This window comes from Hirundo rustica, chromosome 14 (assembly GCF_015227805.2).
Source record: "Hirundo rustica isolate bHirRus1 chromosome 14, bHirRus1.pri.v3, whole genome shotgun sequence".
NCBI classification, from domain to species: Eukaryota; Metazoa; Chordata; class Aves; order Passeriformes; family Hirundinidae; genus Hirundo; species Hirundo rustica.
In genome coordinates this window covers 3,256,344-3,274,445 of record NC_053463.1, presented here as the reverse complement: position 1 = coordinate 3,274,445, position 18,102 = coordinate 3,256,344, and the positions used below count along the sequence as shown (strand labels likewise).

The following is an 18,102-nucleotide window of genomic DNA, read 5'->3' as shown; positions in this document are numbered from 1 at the left end:
GGTGATGAGCAAAGCACTGCTGGAGCCCAGCGCCCGAGAGGAGATGCTGAGATGCTGGAGGAGCCTCAGCCCTCCATCGTTTGGAGCCACGTGGTTCATCCACTGCACGAGAGGAGGAGGAGAAGGGCTTGAAACTGATGCTGCTGGGGCATCACGAACCAGAGGTCATCACCTCATCCATGAACACATGCAGCACTCTCTGTGCCATCACAGCATCAGCTATGAGGTGATGTGCCCTCATTGTGCCCTCATCTCTGCCCAGGGCACAATGTCCTTGCTCCCAAGGCATTGGAGGTGGGTGATGCCAACACCAGTGTGATCCCCACGTCCTGCCGCTGGTGGTGATGTCCAGGCTCTGTCTGTGCCAGCAGCTCAGTGTGGGGCAGCCAGCAGTGCTGAGAGGGCTGTGTGGGGCAGAGCCTGTGTCTCCCTGGCACCACATCTCCTCAGCACATGCAATGAGTGGGCAGGAGAGGAGCGAGGCCAGCACTGCTGTCACCACCTCCTCGGCCCTGTTTATCATTACCTGCTGCTCACACACCTCCAGCCAAGTTTCCATCCACCCACAGGACACCCAGCAAGCTTCTGTCCACAACTATCCAGGGGAGAGACAGCGGCTCCTCCAGCCCTGTGCCTCTGGGAGTGGGCACAGAGAGGTTTTCAATTGCCACATCCCCGTTTCCCCAGGATTAAGCGCTGCCAGAACCCATCACCATGACAAGCCAGGTACAAATGTATGGGCAGAGCAAGGGAAGACCCCTTGAGTATTGCAGGACACTCAGGGACAGCCCAGGGACACCGGGGCCACTGCTGGAGCATCACTGAGCCGCCTCCACTGAGTCACAGACCGATGGAGCTGAATGCCCAGGAGGTGCCACAGCAGGGGACACGTCCTGCCTCCGCAGGGCCTGGGCACCCTTCTGTCCGGGGGTGTGCAGACCGTGCAAGGGGCTGGTGTCCGCACTTGCCCCGTGCCCAGGGGCTCTTGGCCAGCTGCCCTCACAATCATTAACCCAGTGAGGCCCTGGCAGCTCTGGCTGTCACTCATTGACAGGGTCGGGGCTGAAGTCCTTGGCCATGCCGGCCCTGCAGCCTCCCCTACTCCGTCAGCAGTGCCGGGAAAACAGTCTCCTGGCACTGCCCCTTGCTGCCAGTCAGGGTGGCACCGGAGCCGAGGGCTCCCAGCTCTGCCGTGGCCCTAGGAAGGCTCTGTGGGGGAGAGTGGGGTTGTGGGGACATTGCTGCAGGCAGAAGCATCATCCAGCCTTGATGACAGAGCAAGGAAAGGCACGTCCAGGCAATGCTCTTTATTTCCCCTGGTTCCACACCACAGACAGAAGTGAGCAGCATCACAGAGACACGGGGAGGCTCTGGCTAAGGCCACAGGGCTGCAGCTGGCTGTGGCAGCATAGGGCTGGGTGGCCATGCCCCCATCTCTGGGCAAGCCTGGGGGCCCCGGGTGACCCCTCTGCCTCTGGCCAGGCAGTGGTGATGGAGTGGTTACCCAAGGCACAGCCAGGAAGGGCTCTGGCACGCATGGACTGTGGAGGGATCTCCCGGCTGCTGTAGGGGGAATGTCTCCATCGCAGATTCTCCCCGGGACCTCTGGGGACACTGGGCTGCTGGGCATGGGGACCAGCAGCACACAGCCAGGACTGGCAGATCGAGGCTCACGGCTACAGCCCAGCACAGCCACCGGCAGGAATGACAGGCTGGGCACACGCCGGGGACCTGCACACCAGAGGCCGAGGTGCTCAGCACCCAGGGGTGCTGCATTCTTTTGGCACCAAGCAGAGCTGTCCTGGGAGGCTGAGCACTCGCAGCCCCGGTGGGGATGGGGCAGGGGGGACGTGGGGATCTGCTCCTGCGTGTCCCTCAGCAGCCGCCCACACAGGATCTCCGGCGGGGAGGAGGAAGGCTTTTTTTGGCACCATCTGCTGGCTCTGCCTCTGTGTGCCCGGGGCAGGAACCATGTGCCCTGCTCCAAGCAGCGCTGCTGTGGCGGGATCAGGCCACGCTCACGCAATGCAGACGTAACAACCTGCCCGGGGCACAGCCCGGCAGGGCCCTGCTCACCCTCCCCAGGAAGGGTGGACTTGCAAATCAACAACAGGGCAGCCCTGTTCCCACGGGGCCAGGGACTGGATCTGGCTCTGAGCTCCGGGTACATGTTCTCCTGACCCTGCCTGCCCACAGCACCGGAGCTCAGGACTGGAGCCTGCCTTTCCTCCCCACCCACCCTGTCTATCCCGCACACCCTTCAGCTGGAAGGGAGCTTTCCCCACCCAGCGAGCGGGGCCGTGTCAGCCCAACACAGGCAGGATGTGCTGGGCAGGCAGAGGCACTGGGAACGACAGTGCCAGGCACGCACGGGATGTTGCAAAGTGCTTTGCAACGAGGGTTCAAACTCTGTACAGGGCTCCCTCTGATGTGCACCGGGACGTGGCCCCACAGAGGGGCATGGCAGCTGCTCAGCCACTCACAGCGACACGACACGAGAGTTTGGGGCAGTTTGGGATGGATCTGCAGTCCGGGCAGTGTCAGCAGTGCAGGGCAGGGGCTGTCGGGCCCCTGTTGAACCCCGGCGTGGCCTGGGGGTGCCACACGCCGGGTGTGGACGTGCAGCAGGATTCATCAGAGCTTGTGGTCAAACGAAGGCTGAGCTGGCGCGGGCTCTTCCTGAGGGCAGCTGCTTCCCTTGGAGCCAGCCTGAGGGGCACTGGGCTGATCCAACCCCTCAGAGGCACTGTCGTCCCGCACGGGGAGCTGGAGGAAGTCAGGCAGGACCAGGTCCTCCTTAGAGAGCAGCCCACGCTGGTCATTGGCCCGGCAGCTCTGGGCACGGTTCAGCAGCTCCACCAGCCCTGGGGAAATGCAGATCATGCACCTGAGCCAGGCACTGGGGCTTGTCCTAGCACCTCGGCTGCCCTCTCCACCCGATATGACCCTCAACGTGTCCCAGGCGCAGCGCCTGCGCCTTCTCCCTGCTCCACGCCAGACCCCAAGACCCCACAGCCCATTCCCAGCTTGGTGGGACCCTGCACCCATCCCCAGCACACCAGGGGCTCTGCGTTTTGTCCCAGCCCCTCAGATTCAGACGCGCCAGCTCTCACCTTCCAGGTCATACGTGCGGCGGTTGAGGTTGGTGGCAGCTGAGGACCGTGGTCTGGAGAAGGAGGAGGGCACCTCCCACCGCGTGTCGGGCTCTGCTCCTGTTGGGCTTCCCTCCTGCAATGAGCAGCCCAGGCCTCAGCCACGGGGAGAGGATGCAGTGCTCCCCCGGGCTGTGTCCCCATCACGCTCCCACAGCCTGGCTCCTGCCTCGGCACCCGCTGCCCAGCCCCGTGGCAAGTGCTGGGGCCGCAGCAGGGCCCAGCTTCCCTGTGGACCGTGACAGCAGCTGTGGGGGCATCTCTGACCGGGGCTGGTGGGATTTTATGCTCACCTCACTCCAGGGCAGAGAGGGGGCGGCCGCAGCCTCAGCGCTGCCCATCGCTCGCACATCTGCAAGGGAAGTGAAGCTCAGCGCCCCATTCCAGCATCCTGGTCCTGCCCCAGCCAGTGACAGGATGGATCCTGCCCCAGAGAGCAGGAGCCCCGGCCAGCAGAAAACAGCCTGACCCTGTGAGTGCTCGTCAGGGTGATGTGGCTTGAGGGGACAGGGTTTGGGAGGGAGGACACTTTACCTGCTGGTGTTTCCAAGACAAGTTTCTGAGCAGACACTGTGCTGACCAGCTTCTCCAAGTCCAGGGTGGCCGGCTCACCTTGCTGCAACAGGAACAGCAGCCAGTGTCACTTCCCAGCGGCACAGGAAAGGCAGCCAGGCTGAGGACCTGGCCAGACCCCAGTGGGCCAGCACCCACTGGTCCCTCCCAGCACACAGCGGTGTGTCACTGCCCATCCCAAAACCAGTGATTCCAGGAGCCCACAGGCTGCCCCCAGCACCTACCTACAGCCAGCAGCCCCTGGCCCGAGCCCCAAACCCAGGGCTCCCCCCGAAGCACAGGGCTGGCCGTGCCTGCCGAGCCTCACCCTCCGCAGCAGCGCCTGCTCCACGCTCACGCCGTACTTGCCCAGCATGGGCTGCAGCGCTTCCCGGATGCGCTTGGTGGACTTGGCTGTGATGTGGATGGTCTTGTTGAGGGAGGAGATTTCCAGTCTGCAGAAAGGGGGAAGAGGTTGTTGCAGGCAGGAGCGGAGCCAGGGCACTTGGGACCGCCTGGGGGACTGGGTTTGTGGCACGTCAGCCCCAAAGCTCCCACTCACTCAAAGCTTATCCTGTTCTCCAGCTTCACCTCCTTGTCTGCCAGCACGGAGCACTCCTGGTCCAGCACCAAGGCTTTCTGCAAGACACAAACCATCAGGAGAGAGCCAGCAGAGCAGCACGTGGTCCCAGCACAGGGATGGTTTGGCTGGCAGAAACGCTGCTCCCCCTGCCTGCCCTACCTTCTCATTCCCCACCAGGAAGACCTTGATGTCGGGGAGGCTGAGGCCGCGTTTCTCACATATCCCTGCCAGCATGTCCCGGATGGAGTTTCCGGGCCGGACGGAGGCCAGCGAGGCCGTGCCGTCGGGCAGGTACACGCAGCAGTACTTCATGGGTTTGGCTGGCAGCTCTGCCTCGCTGCCCCCCAGGCTCTTCTGTTGGCCCTGAGGGAGGGATGTGGCGGGATGAGCCCAGCCAGTGGCAGCACGGTGCCCTGGGATTGGCGTGGTGCCGACTCACCTCCGTCCAGGGGCTGGCGGCTGTGCTGGTCGAGGACAAGAAGCCCAGGTCCAGGCTGGCTGAGGAGTTGAGTGAGCCCTGGGACTCCCTCCACAGCACGGCACTCCTGCTGCCTTCTCCCCCCTCTAGGACAGACAGAGGGACGGTGGTGAGGATGTGAACACCTCTCAGGGTGGCGTGGCCCCTCTGTCCTGCTCAGCACGGCACCCACCTGCCCAGGACGGCTCCCGCCGCTCTCCCTTCCTGAAGGACCGGTGGGGGCTGTGGGTGGCACCACTGCCCGCTGTCTCCACGCCCAGTGGCAGGGACTTGCCCATCTTCAGCTTCGACTTCTGGGGTGAATTGAGCAGCATTTCAACATGGTAACACCTGAGGTTTCCCCTTCCCTTTCCCTGGTCCCCTGTCTGCTTCTCTGTCCTCAGCCAGGGGTTGAGCAGCAGGGAAGGGACCCAGCACCATGGGGACATGTCCCCATTCCCCTTTCCCCCTCCCTCACCTTGCTGAGGTCAGCAGGGGGGCTGCTGCTGCGGGAGTGGGGCCGCAGGTCAGGCAGGGGCTGCCCCTGGCTCTCTGCCCGCAGGCAGGCCTGGTAGAGCGGGGATTTCACAAAACGTGTGTAGCTGTCAAACTTCATCAGGTTGAAGATCTGGAAAGGGAGGATGTGTGTGCTTAGGACCCCTGCACACCTACAGGCTCCAGCCACCGCCCCGTGGCACAGCTCCACGGTGACAGCAGTGACGCTGGGGGATGTGTGGGGTGGTTCCACAGCCCCAGTCCTGTGGGTGGAGCTCAGGTGCTGCCCATACCTGGAGCTGCTGGACACGAAACATGTCTGGGGAGGGGTTGGCCAGCATGTCCTCCCCAATCCAGGCCTGCTTGTCAATGTTCACAGGGCTGACCGAGTGGCTGGAGAGGAACTCATCGTAGATCCGCCGTGCCTCCTGGGCCAGCTGAGGGGACAGGGCCAGGCTGAGAACGGCACTCCCTCCTCTATTCCACACCAGTGGAGCCCCCTGCTCACCCCAGAGCCCTGAAGAACCAACCTGCCCCAGGACCAGGTCAATACCTGGACTTAGGACCGAACTCTGCACACAACACACCAGTGTCTCCACAGAGGTACAACCTGAGGGAGGAACCATGCCCTGCAACCACCTGGCTCTGTCCCCATGATCCCCTGTCTAGCTCTGCCTTGGTCTTGTTTGTCCCCCCAGAAACTCTCTCCACCCTCTGGCAGTCCCGGGCTGGGAAGCACACCCTGCTCTGTGGAGCAGGCAGTCCCAGCTGTGGCTTTTCAGATGCACATTACATCCATCTCCTTATTCCTTCTGCAAGAGCCCCCAGCCTGCTCAGCCCCCCAGAAGAGGGGTCTGCCAGGACCCCTGGACATGCAGGCTGGACAGCTCTGCCCACATCCCTCCCAGCAGCTGTGTGAGCAGAGCAGCACAGAGCTGGTACCTGCTGTGTGTCACTGGCCGGGATCTGCTGGAAGTGCTCGCAGGCCTGCCAAAAGTAGACGTTTTCAGCACTGAACTCCTTCTTGAGGAACTCCTGCAGGGCAGAGAGATCTGCTGGTCTGGCACTGTGGCTATGGGACAGGGTGTCCAATAGTGGATGGGAGCTCAGGGCTGTGACACTCACAGTGAAGTAGGTGACGGCCACACGGTCCTGCAGCAGCGTCTCGAAGGATTCAGCCCAGCTGACCACAGAGCCCTGTGTGGATCCACACGTGGCTGATGGGCCTGGCAGGCTGTTCACACTGTGGTTGCTGCCACGGGCCCGGGAGGCATTTAACTCTGAGAGAGAAAAAGAGTCAGTTCTGGCTGTCTCGCTGTCCCCCAGTGTCACCCCCCGGCACCAGCAGCCCCCCGTCTGCCCCATCTGGATCGGACCTGGTGAGTGCTGGGAAGGGAACTTGAGGAGCATCACGGTGGCATCCTTGGAGGATCGAGCACCAGGATGCCACAGCTGGCGCTTCCTGGCATGACAACTCTCCCTGCCAGCGTTAGTGTTAGCAGTTGTGCCCACCCTGAGTGTCACCGTGACTCCATCTGTGACTCATCTCCTGGGGTAAGACAGACATGGGGAAGGCACCCAGCCAGCAGAGAAAGCAGAGTGGAAGGGCACACAGAGTGAGGGGAAGATTGGAAGGTGGGCAGAGGTGCCTGAACCCACTTTCTCTATTCCTCTGGCCATGACAAGGGACAAACCGAGCATGTGGAGGGCACAGAAAGTGTCATTTCCAGCTCTCAACCCTGAGGAAACCCCACTTCGGGGAAACCCAGGGTGACCATGTATTCAGAAGGATGGAAGTTCCCAGGGGCAACCCCAGCTTTGGAACTGGTTTGACTGGTGTGCAGCTGGAAGCAGGGGGTCATTTGCAAGAGCAGGTAAGGGCATGGAAGCAGTGCTCTCCTGCAAAGCTGGCAGCGATAGAGAAGGTGTGTCAGGCTGCTCCTTTGCCAGGCTCCCCGTACTTATCCTCCTGGTCGTCTAAACCACGAGTAACTGGGGCCAAGACAGATAAATAAACCATCTGTGATATCCAGTGCACAGTTAGACTGACAGACAGACTCCCTCAGAAAATCTGGGGCTCAGAACCCAGGTTCTCCTTACACCAGGAAGCCACTCAGGCCCCCAGCTGAGCAGCCAAAAGGAGGGACAGGCACCAGGAGCCATGCAGGAGGGATGGGGGGACATGGCCAGGCCTGGGCAGAGGGCTCAGCCCTGCACTGCGGGGGCCCTGCCACCCGCCCATGGCACAGCCGGTGCTGACACAGGACCTCGCTGTCTGCTGGCTCCCTGCCCCTGGCACCAGGCTGCCTCTGGGCTTCCCCCTCCCCTGGAGATGATGCTGGCCTCCCGTCCCAGGGCAAAGAGCAGCCTTACCTCCATCCGACACGGCCGGGCCCTGTGGGAGTGGAAAGAGGAGAGGTGAGAGGGGCTACATGGCATCTGCTGGCCCAGGGCAAGAGACAGGGTCAGCAAACACTGCCCTGTGGCAGAGGCAGGACACAGGACTTCCAACGCAGGGCAGCGAGTGGAGAGTTACAAAGGGGGCACAGCCTTTCTCCTACCTCTCCATGGCCTAGGGCCAGGCCAGCAACTGGGAAAGGGCAGATGCTACCAGACGTAACCCTGCCACCCCAAGCAAGAAGGGAGGAGAGAAGCAGCCTCCACGGCACAGGAAGAGGAGGGGAGGAGGGGAGGGAAGGAAGGACAACCACAGCCCTAGGCAGGCAAACTGCCTGTTCCCTTCTTCCTTGGAGCCCGGAGCTACCGGAGGGCAGATGCCCAAAAGCAGGGACCGGGTGCTGCCCGCCCGGGGCACAGCAGGACAGGGTGTCCCGCAGCACCCGCCGGGCCACCCCAGAGAGCAGCCCCGGGTGTGGAATAGCCAAGGACCCACAGCAAACAGGGAGATGGGCAGAGCCTCCGTGGCAGAAGCCCAGCCCCGCACTCGCTGCACGGTGCTGTCTCTCATCACCTGCTTGGGGCCACACCGAAGTGGTGCCTGCATTCGGGTGATGCCCTTGACACAGCCGGCCCGTGCCCCCCGGCCTGCCAGCCCCACACACCCCCCGACTGCCTCCATCCCGGGCCCACTATCCCACGATCCCAACCCCGCCTTTCCCTGCCACCCCACCGCACATTCCTCTGCCATGTCTCTGAGCCTGGTCCCACGTCCCTCTGTCTTGCCAGCTCCTTGCTCCTCCCCATCCATCCCTGCTGCCCACACCCACACAGCCCCGCCATGCCTGCGCCGCCCAGCCCCACAGACACCAGCACCGCTGACTCCTGTGCCCCCATCCCCATCCGTCACCGCCTGGACATCACCCAGCGCCACACATCCCCCCTCACCATGCTGTGCAAGCCTCACAAAGCCCGGCTGCTCACTACCCCAGCCCCATGCGCGCCTGCCTGCCTGTTACCCAGCCCCACACACTGCTGCCGGCCCTAAAAACCCACTACAACTCCGCCTGCTTTGGATTCCCATCCTGCCCTTCCTGCCCAGAAGCCCCACACCCTCCTGCCCGCCCGTTTCCTGACTCCGTACATCCCTCTGTCTGCCCGTCACCCACGGCACAGCCCCTGCCCGCCCGGTCCGCTATCCCGCGCATCACCCGGTACCGAGCTCCACGCAGCGCTGCCGGGCGGGGCAGCCCCGGGGAACGGGGAGCGGCGCCCGGGGCACTCACCATGCGCCCGTTGTGGACCACCAGCAGTTTGCCCTTGCCCTGCATCCCTGGCTCGGCCCGGCCCGGAGCGCTACGGGCGCGGCCCGCGGCCCCGCAGCATCCCCGGCCGGCGGCGCGGCTCTCCCGGCCCGGCCCGGCCCGGCGCTCCCGGCGCTAACACACTACCGCTTTCGGCTCCCACAGGAAGTGTCGCCATGGGAACCGAGACCGCAGCGGGGGGAGCGGGGCCGCCCGCCCGCCCTCCCCGCGCCGCCGGCACCGCCCCGGTGGGCACCGGCTCCAGCTCCGGGCCAGGAGCCGCCGCGGCGCCGCCGCATCTCCGTCCCTATCCCCGTCCCTGTCTCCATCTGCATCCACATCCGTTATCCCACCCCCATCTGCATCCCTGTTTCCCATCGCCATCCCATTCATTCCCCATCCCCATCTCCGTCTGCATCCACATCCGTGATCCCATCCCCATCTGCGTCCCTGTCTCCATCCACATCCCTGTCCCCGTCTCCATCTGCATCCGTGACCGCGTCTCACCATCTGCATCCCTGTTCCCAAACCCACCCCAGTCTCCACTCCCAGCACGGCTGTGCTGCCCTGGGGTCACCACCCTGCTGTTCCCCCTCCCCGCAGCCTGGGCAGCCTGAGGGGGCTTTTCCCCCTTTTCCCCTGAGGGAAGGGAGGGCAGGGGGACACCAGCAGGCCCAACACACACTGCCACCAGCATATTGCCACTTGCCCTGGTCACCGAGGGTCTGGGGCTGGCCCCAGAGCCAGCGTTTGGGGAGGGCTGCCTGTGCTGTGCGTGCCAGCAGAACCTGGCAGAGAGGAGCAGTGGACGTGCAACTTGGAGTCACCAAACTGATGCCTAAGCAGTTTTACCCATCTCCTAAGGTCGGGGCTCCATGTTGATCAGCAACCACAAACCAGAGGAGGATATTTTAGGTTATTTGTTAGGAAATCTCAGTAACTAACAGCGCAGGATAAACCGCAGAGCACCATGGCAACCCGCTCAGGGAAATGCTAATAACGGGGATGCAAGGTGGGTGATTAACCTAGCAAAAGCAGAACCCTAACATTAAGCTGGGTGCAGATCTATGCAGAAAAAAATGAAGCCTTCCCACCGCCAGCAGGCAAAAAAGCAGAGTGGCACACGCAGGCACAGCCCTGGCAGGGTCTCTGGGTGGGGGGAACAGAGGGTGGAACCTCTGGCTGCCCCTCTGCCCCCTGCCACTGCACATGGAGCAGCAGAGGGATGAGGGATGAATGTGCTGCTCCCCTTTGTCACAGTGTGGCTGTGTTGTTCGGCTCGGCTTTGCCATGAGAGTTATAAATAAAAATGTCTATCCAGGAGTGCGTGACTCATGGTCCTCACCGCAAGGATAACCTCTCTGCTGGGAAACTTGATCCGAGGACGAAACTGCAGCATGCAGGAATCAAAGACATCGCTTAATTAATGCACTGAATCCAAACGGAGAACAGATGAGCGCCTCACCCCACCTGTTTTGGGGGTGGGCTGCTGGGGAATGTGCCTGAGCCTCTCTGGACCCCTGTCCTGTGTCATCCCCAAGCTCCAGCTGCTGACAGCCCAGCCCTCAACCTGCTCCAGGGCCTGGTGGTTTCCCTTGGGCAGCAGCGGGGAGCTGTGGCAGTCGCTGACGTGGCCTCCAGCACGCTCAGCAATTTCTCCTGCTGAGAGAAAGGGGACAGTTTGTGGGTGCTGGTGTTTCCTCAGCGTGAGGTATCCCAGCGTGGGAGGCTGTGTCAGCCCTGTGCCTGGGCACAGCATCCTCCCAGGCTGGGACCCCCGCCCCGTGGGGAGAGGGACACCCTGTGCCCCAGTGCCCCAGCCCAGGGGGACCTGGTTTATCCCGGGGGTAGGCGACGGAGGGGTGACAGCTGGCAGGAGGATTTGCCGAGGGCATTATTTAACGCGGTGGGTAAATGGAGGAACAGCAGCTAATTCCAGAGCCCGTAATCCTCTTCCTCCCCCGGGGACGGGGAGCGTGCCAGTCACGCACCCGCCGGCGGGCCCCGGGCACGAGCCCCCGGCAGCTCCCAGGCGGTGCCGCGGGCCGGAGAGACTCCCAGACCATGGGTGATGTGCAGAAGGTAAGAGGGGTGCGGCGACATCCCACCGGCTCCGGGGGGGCGGTGTGCAGCACCAGCTCTCAGTGGTGGTGCCAGGAGGGCTGGCAGAGCAGGGCTCTGCCTGGGGCATGTCCCCGCAGCGTGGCCGGGAGCTGGGAGCGGTCCCAGGGCTGGGACAGCACACCCCAGGAATGGGGGAATTGGGGAATTGGGGCTGGGCAGACCTGCTGTGGGGCCACCCCAAGCCTGAACACATTGGGAGCTGGGCCTTGGTGCTCGCTCAGGCCACAGACACAAAGTACCCAAAGCCAACAGCTTGCCCAGTTCCCCCCTCCCAAACAAGGGTGCTCTGCAGCCACCCGGCACCCCACAGGGCTCCCCTAACGCCCCCGGCCCCCAGGGGCTGCTCTCCGTCATCCAGAAGCTGAAGGGTTCGCCGGAGCAGGAGCTCCGCATCGTCCTGCTGGGGCTGGACAACGCGGGCAAAACAACGCTGCTGAAGCGCCTGGCGTCCGAGGAGGTCAGCACCATCACCCCCACACAGGTAGGTGCTGCTGGGGGCCACGGGCGGTGGGTGGAGGGTGCAGGTCCCACCCATCCCTTGGGTGATGCCGTGGGTTTGTGTCCCCGTGCAGGGATTCAACATCAAGAGCGTCCACTCCCACGGTTTGAAGCTGAATGTCTGGGATATCGGGGGGCAGCGCTCCATCCGCCCGTACTGGAAGAAGTATCTGGGCAGCACAGACCTGCTGGTGAGTGGGGCAGCAGCCCCAGCCCTGTGCAGGCTGTGTGGGCCCTAGAGAAGGGCCGTGCAGCTGGGCAAGAAGGAGCCCCTGACTGTCCCGTTTGTCCCCACGGCAGATTTATGTAATTGACAGCGCCGACCAGAAGCGCTTTGAGGAGACCGGGCAGGTATGAGTGGTCTGGTGAGGGGTGGCTGTGGGGTACTGGGGTCAGATCTGTATGCCACCAGCTCTTTGGGGATGAGGGGGAAGCAAAGCTGCCCTCAGTTTGTGGGGCAGGGCTGCAGGGGGGGCCATGCTGTCCCCAGAGCTCTGTGATCAGTATCAGTGTCTCAGCAGGCAGAGATGCCCCACTCCATGGCCCAGGAGGTCTCTCTGAGCTGGGATGTTCCAAGAGTGCCCAGCACAGGGTGAGAGTCCCTGGTGAAAGTGACCCCTCAGTCCCCAGCCCTCATCCCACCCCCCAAGCACCACGTTAGTGATACGGCCAGACAAAGGTTTATGAGTAGCACATTGAGTTACAAACCCCGGGAACGAAGCTCTGAGAGGGGAAGGTGAGACTCCAAGTGCCAGCCCCGGCTGTTCCAGCACCAGACGGCGGTGTGGGTGTGCCACACAGCCCGGGACTGCCAGGAGCCTCCTGCAGCTGCCCTTTGCCCAGAGCTCTCAGTGCTGGGAGGGTTTCAGTCCTCAAGTAGCCCTGCATGTGGCTCCTGGGATGATGGAGAGACAGGAGGTGAAGCTCCTTTGGGAGCTTCTCTCCCTTGGAATGTCACGACCTCACAGCTTCCTTTTCTGCAACAAACACCCAAGAGAAGGGATGAGGCATTTGGAGGGCCGAGGTGTCCAGCCCACACTGGACAGCTCCACGGAGGAAGGCAGCAGCCCTAGGAGAAGCTTCTCTCTTGGCAGGAGCTGGCAGAGCTCACGGAGGACGAGTCCCTCACAGGGGTCCCACTGCTGGTGTTTGCCAACAAGCAGGACCTGGTGACCGCAGCACCCGCAGCCGAAATCGCAGAAGGGCTGAGCCTCCACACCTACCGGGACCGCGAGTGGCAGATCCAGGCCTGCTCGGCCCTGTCTGGGGAAGGGGTGCAGGTAGAGATGGGGGCCTGTGGGCTCTGCAGAGCTGGGAGAGGGCTCAAGGGCCGGCGCTCACATCCTTCTTCCCTCCAGGATGGGATGAACTGGATTTCCAGCCACATCATGAACAGGAAGAAGTGAGAGCTGCAAAGTGCCAGATGGGACTGAGCTGCAGGTCCCTACGCCACGGCCAACCCCCCTGGTTCCTCGGCTCCCCCTGAGCCTCGGCTGGGCCCTGAGCCTCAGACTGTCACGTTCAGATGATTTTCCCACCCAGTCTTCCACTCGTCCGTTGGTTTCCCCTCTCCCTGCCTCCTGAGCTTCCACGGGCTCCTCGCATCCCCTGACACCCCTGCAGCCCCCCTGCTGTTGGAGGGAAGCACGCGTCCCACCCTGTTGAGGGCTTGCACACCTCCAGCATGAGAAAACCTGCCCAGGATTTGTCCATCCACGCTGCTGCCACACCCTGCAGCGGCTGCTGTGACCCACACGCTGCCCCGGGCACCCCGGGCACCCCGACACGGCGCCGGTCACACCGCCAGGCACCCGAGCGCTGTGTCCCCCTGAGCTCCCGCAGGACGGTGCTGGCCCAGCCATGGCAGCTGGCCCGGGACAGCCTCCGTTCAGCTCCTCTCGCTGGCCACAGGAGTCCCCATGTGCGCACAGGACTTGGGACAAGCACGAAGACAGGACCGGACACCAGCGGAGGGATCTCCCTGCCCGGTGCCAGCGGGGGCTGCTCTGTGACGCCGAGGGCTCCCAGTACCCCTGGTACACGCACTGTGTGCCAGCCGGGGCTGCTGGAGGTGCCCATGCGGAGGGCTGGGAGATTCCGCTCCCGGGCCACCACGGTGAGGGAGGGGGTGAGACCTGCGGGAGCGGGGCGGGGGCTGCCCTGCGACCCTCAATAAATACGCTGTGACCTCCACACTGCCTCGGCCTGTCCTTCCTGCACTGCGGCCCGGCGAGGCCCACGGGGCCGTTCCCGGGGCCGTTCCCCGGGCCCATCCCGGGGCCGTTCTTCGTCCCATCCCGGGGCCATTCCCGGGCCCATTCCCATTCCCGGGACCCGTCGGGGCGGGTCACGTGCGCCGCGGGCGGCACGAGCGGCGCACGTGAGGTGGCCCAGGGAGGGCGGGCGGACTACATCTCCCAGCACGCCCCGCGCCGCTCCGCACGCGTAGCGCACGCCGGGAGGCCGTTCGGCCCCTTCCTCCCGCCTCCCGCAGAGCAACGGGAGCTGCTCGCCCCGCTGGCCCCGCCCTTCTCCACTTCAATAGGCTGACAGTGATGCCGCTCAAGTCTGGAGGCGGGATCAGAGCGAATGCGGATTTCTAATTGGTCGTTGCTGTTGCGAGGCGGGGCTGGGGGCGGAGCGCCGGAAGGCGGAAGCGGAGCATGGCGGCGGGTGCGGGCGGGCTGGTGGCGGCGGCCGCGCTGCTGTTGGCCCTGGCCGGGCCGCGCCCGGTGCCCGCCGAGCTCACGGATGGTAACAGCGAGCACCTGAAGCGGGAGCACTCGCTGATGAAGCCGTATCAGGGTGAGCGCGGGGCCGGGGGGATGCGCAGGACGCCCCGCGAGCGGCCCGGGCTGATCCGCGCTCTGTTCGCCCCTTTGCAGGCGCGGGCTCCGCCGCGATGCCGTTGTGGGACTTCCAGGGCAGCACCATGGTCACCAGCCAGTACGTTCGCCTGACGCCCGACGAGCGCAGTCGGGAGGGCTCCATCTGGAACCGAGTGGTGAGAGCCCGGGGAGGACGTGCGGGTGCTCGGGACGGCGCTGCCGCCTCATGCCCTGACGCCGCTGGGGTTTCTCCCACAGCCCTGCTTCCTCAAGGACTGGGAGCTCCACGTCCACTTCAAGATCCACGGGGCCGGCAAGAAGAACCTGCACGGGGATGGGCTGGCGCTGTGGTACACGCAGGAGCGCCTGACGCCAGGTCAGTGCCGGGACCGGCCGGCCCGCAGCACACGGGCCTGTCCCAGAAGGCAGCTGGCCAGGGAGCGCCTCTGAGCTCCCCTGCTCTGGTAGCACTAGGCTGGGGTGACGTGTCCCATGTGTTCTGCCCAGGCAGCAGGTGCCCTCAGCCACCTGCTTGGCAGTGAACAGCTCGTACAGCTCAGAACTCTGTGGGCACAGATTCTCACCTCCTTCTGTCTCTCCCTCTCTCCACTCTTCTGCCCTGTTCCAGGTCCTGTCTTTGGCAGCAAGGACAACTTCCACGGACTGGCTATTTTCCTTGATACCTATCCCAACGATGAGGCGACGGAGGTGAGTGATCCCAGCAGCTTGTGCAATTCCCTTACTGCTGGAAGTGGTCCTGTCAGGCTGTTCCCTTCCTGCTCCAAGCGCTTCTCACTGATCCCAGGAAAAGTCCCTCCTTAGCTGAGCATGATCTGCCCTTCCTGTGCTGGGAGTTGGTAAAGAGAAGAGCTTGTGTGCATTAATGGAGATAAGAAGCTCCTTGCTCTTTCTTGTGCTGCTCTTGGCCACACAGATCTTCTCTGTACAGGAGAGCAGGTACAGAGCTAGTGTAAACCCAGCCACCACCTGCTAATATTCATCCTCAGGGTCGTTCCCTGACCTCTGTGCTTTGGATACTCATTCCATGATGGTTCTTCCCTTATTTTCTCTTTGTAACCTGTGTGTGTCTGAAGGAAACTCCTGGGCTGCCTTTTTCCTCCAGAATTCCCCATGGCCACAGGGCAGATCAGTCCTGTGAGGGCTGGGGATCCTTTTCTTCTGTCCTGCTCTGTGTTTGTGGATCTCATTATGGCAAATGAAAACTGAAAACAAAACTGATTTGGGGTCTGTACCATCAAAACCATGATACTTCAGTCATAAGCACCTGGAAATGACCCATCTCCCTGTTATCTTGGTGCTCATGGGAGGTGAATTCCTGCCTCCAGTTGTCCTCTCCTGGTGTAGGTAATCCTACACCTTGTGTGTGGTTTTGCTGCTTATGAGCGATTTCTGTCCATTCTGAGTCCTGTGCTCTGTTCTTACACTTCATGTGTTCAAGGAACGGCTGGACGTGGCAGTCAGGGCTAGCTGACAAGGACTGGCCACAGGCTGGAATGAATACTCTTAGAGGTCTTTTCCAGCCTAAATGATTCTGGGATTTTTACCCAGCCATTCTCCAAGTGTGGGACAGTCTGGTTGCCCTGGCCATGGAGTACAGGGTGGGTTTATTCACAGAATCACAGGATGGAGGTCTTGAAATGGGAGGTCGGGAAGGGTGGCTCTGCTTCAGGCAGCTGTGGCCTGGTTCAGAAGCAGCTTTAGGTGGAGAAGCAGCCGTAGTGTGGTGGCCCTGCTGCCGTGCCGTGCTCCCACCCCTCTCCCTGCGGGCTCTGGCCGTGTCCCCGGCAGCTCCGGCAGTCCCTGTCTGTCCCCACAGCGCGTGTTCCCCTACATCTCGGCCATGGTCAACAACGGCTCCCTGACCTACGACCACAGCAAGGACGGGCGCTGGACGGAGCTGGCCGGCTGCTCCGCTGACCTGCGCAACCAGAACCACGACACCTTCCTGGCCGTGCGCTACTCCCGCGGCCGGCTCACGGTGAGCCCCGCGCGGGTCCTGCACGGCGCCTGGGGCAGGTGGGGCAGGGCTGGCTCCACTGGAGCTGCAGATGGCATTCCAGGCTCAGCCACTGCCTCTCTGGTACCTCCAGCTCCGAAAGAGGTGCAGCCAGGCAGGGTAGTGGCGTGCCAAAAGTGATTGCCTGGAGAGGGTGTGGAGTGTCCCTCGGTGGAGATATTAATGAATCATCTGGACACAATCTGTGTGATCTGGGATGGCCCTGCTTGAGCAGGGAGGTTGGACCCTGTCCCATCATTCTGAACATTTCCTGGTGTGACCCTCTCCTGGTTTTGCAGGTGATGACTGATGTGGAAGACAAGAACGAGTGGAAGAACTGCATCGACATCGCAGGGGTGCAGCTGCCAACTGGGTACTTCTTTGGTGCTTCTGCTGGCACTGGAGATCTCTCTGGTGAGAGGGGGCTTTGCTTAGGGGAACTCGTGGTGGTTGGAGCCTGGTTTAGGTGACCCTGTCTTTGCAGGGAAGTCAGATGTCCAGAGGTCCCTTCCAACCCTAAAAATTCTGTGATTGTAACTGGATGCACTGGATAGTTTCCATGGCTTTCTTTCTCTGAATTGTTCACTGGGCTCTTGAAACCCTTTTGGGACCCATGGCTGGGGAGAGGAGGCACCTGGGAGCTGAGGAACATTTTTGGATTGCAGTTGGACACTTGGGAATGAGGGTGGCTTGAGAGGGAAGGAGACTGGACCTGACAGAGGACAGTCTGAGGGCTGCTCCGAGTGTGCGGGCATCTCAGAGCTTCCGATGGTGTTAGTGCTCATGGTTGTTCCCCAGACAATCACGACATCATCTCGATGAAGCTGTTCCAGCTCATGGTGGAGCACCCTATGGAAGATGAGAGCGTTGACTGGACCAAGATCGAGCCGCGTGTCAGCCTCCTTAAATCCCCCAAAGGTGAGCCCGTGGGCTTTGGGAACCCTCTGTGAGGGGTTGGGATGTCAGGGCTGGACTCTGAGAGGCACTGAAGGCGTGACACCTGGGAAAACTCCTCAGGAGCCGAGGTTACGTTGCTCTCTGTAGCTGTTCCTTCCCTTGCAGACAACGTGGATGACCCGACGGGGAATTTCCGGAGCGGGCCGCTGACAGGCTGGAAGGTGTTCCTGCTCCTGCTCTGTGCACTGCTGGGCATCATTGTCTGCGCTGTGGTGGGAGCCGTGGTCTTCCAGAAACGCCAGGAGCGGAACAAGCGTTTCTACTAGTGGAGCACCTGTGTCCAAACCCATCTTTTTTTATGGGGAGCTGTTTAAAAAAAAACCCAAACAAACTGTGGTTTCTAAATGCTGTTTCTGAGAAATACCAGAAGTATTTTCTTACCTGTCTGTTTGGCTGTAACCCCCGCCCGGCCCTTGGCCTCCCGCGGGTTGGACTGAGGAGGGTGATGCCCGCTGGTTACCCTCTGCTGGGCTGTGGGAGCCTGGAGTTTGCTCCTCGGTTTTTCCAGCGTTCCAGAGTTCCTGCTGGGACTCGCTGTGCTGCCTGGGGCAGGTGTGAACATGAGGGGCTGAGGGGAGGGGGCTGCGAGTGGGGCATTAAAGGACTGACACCACCCGTGGCTCTGGCTCTGTCTGATGGGGAGAGAAAGGGGAGCTCTGCTGGGAGGGAGGATGGGAACTGCTGGCGTGGGGGGCTGAAGGAAGGCGGGTGTGGGGGTGCACGGAGGCCGTCCTGGGA

The 18,102-nt window shown here is 62.5% G+C and overlaps 3 protein-coding genes across 4 annotated transcripts; 2 read left to right on the top strand and 1 right to left on the bottom strand.

Annotated features, from left to right (window-relative positions):
* Nucleotides 1-1,292: 1,292 nt before the first annotated feature.
* Nucleotides 1,293-9,018, bottom strand: RGS14 (regulator of G protein signaling 14). Of its 2 annotated transcripts, none has more exons than XM_040078299.1 (15): nucleotides 8,923-9,018; nucleotides 7,613-7,634; nucleotides 6,365-6,519; nucleotides 6,182-6,274; nucleotides 5,533-5,676; nucleotides 5,223-5,372; nucleotides 4,938-5,058; nucleotides 4,727-4,851; nucleotides 4,447-4,650; nucleotides 4,267-4,343; nucleotides 4,033-4,159; nucleotides 3,687-3,768; nucleotides 3,446-3,504; nucleotides 3,114-3,228; nucleotides 1,293-2,864 (listed from the first exon to the last, which is right to left on the bottom strand). In XM_040078299.1, the coding sequence occupies exons 1-15, from the start codon at nucleotides 8,965-8,967 to the stop codon at nucleotides 2,635-2,637; spliced, it is 1,749 nt and encodes a 582-aa protein (XP_039934233.1). In that variant the 5' UTR covers nucleotides 8,968-9,018; the 3' UTR covers nucleotides 1,293-2,634. The 2 variants fall into 2 exon arrangements, with proteins under 2 accessions (XP_039934233.1, XP_058278473.1); XM_058422490.1 differs by having other exon boundaries at nucleotides 2,749-2,887.
* Nucleotides 9,019-10,958: 1,940 nt separating this feature from the next.
* Nucleotides 10,959-12,968, top strand: LOC120759288 (ADP-ribosylation factor-like protein 3). Its single transcript, XM_040078409.1, has 6 exons — nucleotides 10,959-11,022; nucleotides 11,402-11,545; nucleotides 11,637-11,753; nucleotides 11,863-11,913; nucleotides 12,657-12,842; nucleotides 12,921-12,968. Exons 1-6 carry the CDS (start codon nucleotides 11,005-11,007, stop codon nucleotides 12,966-12,968), a joined length of 564 nt encoding a protein of 187 aa, XP_039934343.1. The 5' UTR covers nucleotides 10,959-11,004.
* A 1,252-nt stretch (nucleotides 12,969-14,220) lies between these two features.
* Nucleotides 14,221-17,979, top strand: LMAN2 (lectin, mannose binding 2). Its single transcript, XM_040078194.2, has 8 exons — nucleotides 14,221-14,367; nucleotides 14,448-14,566; nucleotides 14,649-14,766; nucleotides 15,019-15,098; nucleotides 16,228-16,389; nucleotides 16,707-16,821; nucleotides 17,206-17,325; nucleotides 17,470-17,979. The coding sequence occupies exons 1-8, from the start codon at nucleotides 14,226-14,228 to the stop codon at nucleotides 17,628-17,630; spliced, it is 1,017 nt and encodes a 338-aa protein (XP_039934128.1). The 5' UTR covers nucleotides 14,221-14,225; the 3' UTR covers nucleotides 17,631-17,979.
* The last annotated feature ends 123 nt before the right edge of the window (nucleotides 17,980-18,102 follow it).